A 6,567-nucleotide genomic window follows, 5' to 3' on the forward strand; every position below is an offset into this window, starting at 1 on the left:
AATAAGTTCATCTCTTAAATAGATTTCAGGAAACATAAATGTGCACAGACATTAACTGGAACAAAGCCTCATTGATTTCATTGTTTTATTTATTCAGAAATTCTTGCTTCATGCCAGCGAAAAGTCAAATCCAAATCACAAAAGAAGTTCCAGTGTGTGTTTGAGGGGATTGCTAAAGCTGGAAACAAAACCTTTCTGAATCAGATGTTCACAGAGATCTACATCACAAAGGGAGGGACTGAAGAGGTCAATGATGAACATGAGGTCAGACAGATTGAAACAGCATCCAGGAAACCAGCCAGACCAGAAACAACAATCATATGTGAAGACATCTTTAAAGACCCACCTGGAAGAGAAGAACCAATCAGAACAGTGATAACAACAGGAGTGGCTGGCATCGGGAAAACAGTCTTAACACAGAAGTTCACTCTGGACTGGGCTGAAGACAAAGCCAACCAGGACATCCAGTTCACATTTACATTCACTTTCAGAGAGCTGAATGTGCTGAAAGAGAAAAAGTACAGCTTGGTGGAACTTGTTCATTTGTTCTTTAGTGAAACCAAAGAAGCAGGAATCTACAGGTTTGAAGAGTTCCAGGTTGTGTTCATCTTTGACGGTCTGGATGAGTGTCGACTTCCTTTGGACTTCCTCAACACTGAGATCCTGACTGATGTTACAGAGTCCAGCTCAGTGGGTGTGCTGTTGACAAACCTCATCAGGGGGAAACTGCTTCCCTCTGCTCGCCTCTGGATAACCACACGGCCTGCAGCAGCCAATCAGATCCCTCCTGAGTGTGTTGACATGGTGACAGAGGTCAGAGGGTTTACTGACCCACAGAAGGAGGAGTACTTCAAGAAAAGATTCACAGATGAGGAGCAGGCCAGCAGAATCATCTCCCACATCAAGACATCACGAAGCCTCCACATCATGTGCCACATCCCAATCTTCTGCTGGATCACTGCTACAGTTCTGGAGGACATGTCGAAGACCAGAGAGGGAGCAGAGCTGCCCAAGACCCTGACTGAGATGTACATCCACTTCCTGGTAGTTCAGTCCAAGCGGAAGAAAGTCAAGTACGATGGAGGAGCCGAGAAGGATCCACATTGGAGTCCAGACACCAGGAAGATGATCGAGTCTCTGGGAAAACTGGCTTTTGAGCAGCTGCAGAAAGGCCACCTGATTTTCTATGAATCAGACCTGACAGAGTGTGGCATCGATATCAGAGCAGCCTCAATGTACTCAGGAGTGTTCACACAGATCTTTAAAGAGGAGAGAGGACTGTACCAGGACACTGTGTTCTGCTTCGTCCATCTGAGTGTTCAGGAGTTTCTGGCTGCTCTTCATGTCCACCTGACATTCACCAACTCTGGAATCAATCTGCTATTGGAGAAACAGAAAACGACCTGGTTGTCTAATGTTTTCAGAGACAAATCAGCACAGTTCTACCAGAGAGCTGTTGCCAAGGCCATACAGAGTCCAAATGGACACCTGGACTTGTTCCTCCGCTTCCTCCTGGGTCTTTCACTGGAGACCAATCAGACTCTCCTACGAGGTCTGCTGACACAGACAGGAAGTATGTCAGAGACAAACAAGAAAACAGTCAAGTACATCAAGAAGAAGATCAGAGAGAATCTCTCTCCAGAGAGAAGCATCAATCTGTTCCACTGTCTGAATGAACTGAATGATGGTTCTCTAGTGGAGGAGATCCAACAGTCCCTGAGATCAGGAAGTCTCTCCACAGATAAACTGTCTTCTGCTCAGTGGTCAGCTCTGATCTTCATCTTGCTGTCATCAGAGAAAGAGCTAGACGTGTTTGACCTGAAGAAATACAATGCTTCAGAGAAGGCTCTTCTGAGACTGCTGCCAGTGGTCAAAGCCTCCAACAAAGCTCTGTACGTGCACACAGTACTATTCAGATGAAATATAGTTTTTCTTCTTCCTGACTACGTTTTCTTGTAATTATTTTTTTATGTGTTGCTGATTCCTCTTCAGACTGAGTGGCTGTAACCTGTCAGAGAGAAGCTGTGAAGATCTGTCCTCAGTTCTCAGCTCCCAGTCCTCTAGTCTGAGAGAGCTGGACCTGAGTAACAACGACCTGCAGGATTCAGGAGTGGAGCTGGTGTCTGCTGGATTGAAGAGTCCAGAGTGCAGGCTGGAATCTCTCAGGTTGGTGTTCAGCTGTTTCATGAGGTCTTATTTTCTTTATAGAATAATTATTGAATGGACAAATTGGCCTCAGTTCTCAGCTTTTAATCCTCCAGTCTGAGAGAGCTGGACCTGAGTAAGTTTTAGTTTATTCCTTTTTATGATTCTTTATATTAGATGTGGCAGCAATATCATACTGAAGGGGTTCGCTGACTCTGGAGCTTGTTACTAGGATAGTTGTTTCTGTTCATGAACCAGACATTTTATTTTGGATATACAAAAATCAGGTTTATTACAAGACTATGACAAGAACGCTATTCTCTATCAGTGACAGGTTTTGTTGCTGTTTTGAGCATCTAATGCATCTAACGTGCTCATGTGTGTGTGTGTGTGTGTGTGTGTGTGTGTGTGTGTGTGTGTGTGTGTCTGTGTCTGTGCAGTCTGTCAGGCTGTCTGATCACAGAGAAAGGCTGTATTTCTCTGGCCTCAGCTCTGAGGTCCAACCCCTCCCATCTGAGGGAGCTGGACCTGAGCTATAATCATCCTGGAGACTCAGGAGTGAAGCTGCTGTCAGCAGGACTTAAGGATCCTAACCAGAGACTGGAAACTCTCAGGTATGGACAGATGGACAAAACAGTTCCTCTGCCATTAACCGAGGAATTCTGGTTCATGTTTAATGGAGGATCTGAGTGAAGGTGTATGAAGTTGATTGTGACTATTTCTTCCTGCAGGGTAGACAATGGTGGACCACAGAGGTTGAAACCTGGTCTGAGGAAGTGTGAGTGTGTTTTAAGTTTGATTTCTCTTAAGTTTCCTGAAAATGGGCCAAAAGGCTATTTTTTTACCTGCTGTCTCTCTGCCTGATGTTAAAAATAAAAATAAAATTAAAACATACAGTATGTCTAATCAGAACTGAAGATAGTAAAACATCTGAACAGAATGAAGAGCTTAGAGGAGTCAGGCAGCATCATGTAGTAATGAATAATGCAGACAATGAATACAGACCGATGTTAAGCAGACAATCAGCCCAAGCAGTTAAAACAAGACAACATCAAATATCATTACAGAAGATGGGTAGAACCAGAAGGGACACAATCTGACAGACAATCAACGCAAGCAAATGAAAGCAGACTGCTTGTTGAGGTTGGATTTTGTTTAGCAACATCTTGCCTGACGTGTTTTTTGAAGAGAGTTGAGTCTAAAGGCAGATTTATGCTTCTGCGTAGGCTCTACGCAGAACTTTTGCTGTAGCCTACGTAAGTGGCCTGAGTGTGTGGTAGGGAGTGTGAGAGCCTGACTCACATTAACTTGGGAGCGATTTCCTACTCTAGCGGTGTAGATGGAGAAACAAAGTGTCTCCCCTGTTCTTTCTGACCATGGTGGGAAATCTGTAGCAGGAAAAGTTAACCCTCTACTTAATTTCATATTGTCTATGGAGAAGGAGAAACCTGTAAAGAGTAGGGGAAATATGATGCAACCAAGCCACAACCGAGCGGACCAATCACAGTTGCTGCGGTCTGTGTCGCCTTGACATGTAGTTACATGTTTGAGAGATGCAAGAATCTACTATCAACATTGTGATGACGTCCATAATCTGTGTCAGTTTGAGACCAGATTTCTTTGCATTGATCTTTACATTTTTGTGACTGAAATACATTGATGAGTTTGTCCAGAGTTTCTGTTTTAGTGGCTGGAAAGATGTTAGAACTCAATCGATCATTTTAAAATTCAGCAGATCCAAAAGAACTAATCAATACATTTCATCAACAGTGGAGCCAACAGAAAGCTTTGTTGCTATTGACCGTCACTGATATTATAGAAGAGCTGTGTTGTGAAGTTTTGACAGATATAAGATGTTCTGTTCAAGTAGCATTTAGTTTTCTTTGGATGATTTTAAATAAATCAGCGCTGATTAACCTACGATACAAGATGAATAAAGTGAGTTGAGGTGAATTTACCTTCCAGTTCCTCTGTGATAGGAGACCAGATGTACGACACACACAAATGAATACGATGAATACTCATGTTTCACTCATTAACTGGTATTCATATAACAGAAAATGTGAACGTACAGATGGTTCTTTGCATCTTGTCTCTGGTCAGTGAAATCCACCTTAAAGCCAGTTGGTGGACCAACAGTCCCCTGATATTCATTCAGACTCTGTTCATTCAGACTGTAATGAAACTTTTCTGTAGCAGACGACAGTTTGATTTTGATGTTCAAAGGCCTGAACTTTGTGCTCATTTTGTGCTCTTTGGTGGAGCTAATAACAGTTTTAGAGGCTGAATAGAGAGACACACACACACACACACATATACACACACAGACACACACATATCTACACAGACACACACACATATAGACAGACACACACATACTTATACACACAGACACACACACAGAGACACCCACACACATATACACACAGACACACACAGAGAGACACACATATACACACTGTTACGGCCACAGCAAACAAACACAACTTAGGCTAAATATGACCGTCAACATTTTAGACAACACCAAACCCGAGGAATAATTACAGTAAATCAAAGTTTATTTACAACTTAACTACAAATAATTGAACCAAAACTACGGGAGTCTGGAGGTCTGGCCAAAAAGAACAAAAGAAAGGAAGAAGCCTGAGCCAACCCATCAAGGGCCGTCGGACCCAGAACTTCTTCCCCTAACTTAGAAAGTAGTAACTAACTAACAGAAACAAAGCCACGAAAACTAGACTACCAGACCTCCATCCTCAAAACAAGAAAACCCACAACAACAGAACAGAACAAACAGAAAACAACAGAAGACAACGATGATCTGTGCTGCTTCAGTCTCTCCCAGGGATCTCTGTCTCCCAGCCTCTTATATCCAGGGGAGGGGCCACCCTCAATCAGATATCAGGCTCACCTGAGATGAACAGAGGAAAGAGAGAGACCCCACCCTAAATTAGTGACTATTTCTTTTTCTTTTTTTGTAGAAGAAAAAAAAACAAATAAATATCACCAACAATACAACATGATTGCAACTGTGACAGTGCATCAGTTACAAATAATGTTTTCCACATTTCATTCTACAAGACAATGCAAAACCGGTCATTTATCAGACGTTTAGGCCTACAAGATTTTACAGCTAATTAGGGCCCGAGTGCCGACAGCGGCGAAGGCCCTATTGAAACTGAAGGAATTATTATTATTAGGGCCCGAGCACGAAAGTGCAAGGCCCCAACGGTGCCTTGCACTGAAAGTGCGAAGGAACCTATTGTTTTTCATAAGATAGAACATAGGTCTCATCTTCAAGTCCATGGTGCTATTTTTAGAAAAAATTACAAAATTCTATAATTTCCGAAATATTGGTTTTTGTGTAAAAATCTTCATTTTACGAACACTTGTTTGAGGACTTTAGGATGCACGAAAACTCTCAAGATTTTGCAGCCATGTGCACAATGGTAAACTCTTTCATCTGAATTCACATTCACAGGCTTGGGAGTGGTATGGTTGCTCTATAGCGCCCCCTAATTGGTTTTAGCACTTGGGCACATTTTTGACGGCCTCAATATATACGAAAACTCACAAAAATTGGCGCCCACATAAACACCTGGGAGCTTTGCGAGACTGTACAGCGATTCAGCCCAAACCTGTAAGTGGGCTCCATAGCGCCCCCTAATGCCTGGATGGCCTTAACTTGGACATAGTTGCTCCGATCTTCACCAGATTTAATACCCATATTGCTCTAATCATTGCGGACATCTTTCCCATTTACCTTCATTAGCTCCGCCCAACCAGAAGGCGGCCATTTTTAATTAAGCATTTTTCATGTGTTTTACATTCTTTCGAACTCGTCCTAGGCCGTGATTTCAATCTTCTTGAATCTTTGCAGGTAGTATCTGTTGACCATCATGACGAAAAGTTATCCAGAGAATTTTGATAGTTGAAAAAATGCGCAAGTTACAGCAACTCGGAGGACCCTTGTGACAAAAAGGTATCAAAAGAATTTTAATAGCTAAAACAATGCGCAAGTTACAGAGGATCAACTTCCTGTAGGGGGCTGTCGAAACAGGAAGTTGTGTATCTTACCAAGATTTATTCCGATTGACACCAAACATGACACAGTTGTTCCGCATTGGGGCTTGAGCTTCCATGCCAAATTTAGAGTGAATCGGCCATTAGATGGCGCTTTTAGATTTTTTTTATTAGTTAGCCACATCGCGATATATGGGAAACATTCTTTGTCTAACTCCTCCTGGGCCGTGAGTCCAATCTGAACGAAAACTTGGATATAGACTCGGTGGAGCATCCTGACTAAATTTTATCAAAAGAATTTTGATAGCTAAAACAATGCGCAAGTTATGGAGGAACAACTTCCGGTAAGAGGCTGTTAAAACATGAACAGTTGTATCTTGGCAAAAGTTATTCCGATTT

The 6,567-nt window shown here is 42.4% G+C and overlaps 1 protein-coding gene across 1 annotated transcript in view; it reads left to right on the plus strand.

Moving 5' to 3' along the window:
* LOC116052946 (NACHT, LRR and PYD domains-containing protein 3-like) overlaps positions 1–6,567 on the plus strand; it is a 27,868-nt gene that overhangs the window by 11,927 nt on the left and 9,374 nt on the right. Inside the window, exons 3-6 of the mRNA XM_031303801.2 lie at positions 98–1,892; positions 1,993–2,166; positions 2,586–2,759; positions 2,877–2,923. Of these exons, the coding sequence (XP_031159661.2) occupies positions 98–1,892; positions 1,993–2,166; positions 2,586–2,759; positions 2,877–2,923 (2,190 nt within the window). The remainder of the gene's footprint in view (positions 1–97; positions 1,893–1,992; positions 2,167–2,585; positions 2,760–2,876; positions 2,924–6,567) is intronic.

Source organism: Sander lucioperca, chromosome 6 (assembly GCF_008315115.2).
Source record: "Sander lucioperca isolate FBNREF2018 chromosome 6, SLUC_FBN_1.2, whole genome shotgun sequence".
NCBI classification, from domain to species: Eukaryota; Metazoa; Chordata; class Actinopteri; order Perciformes; family Percidae; genus Sander; species Sander lucioperca.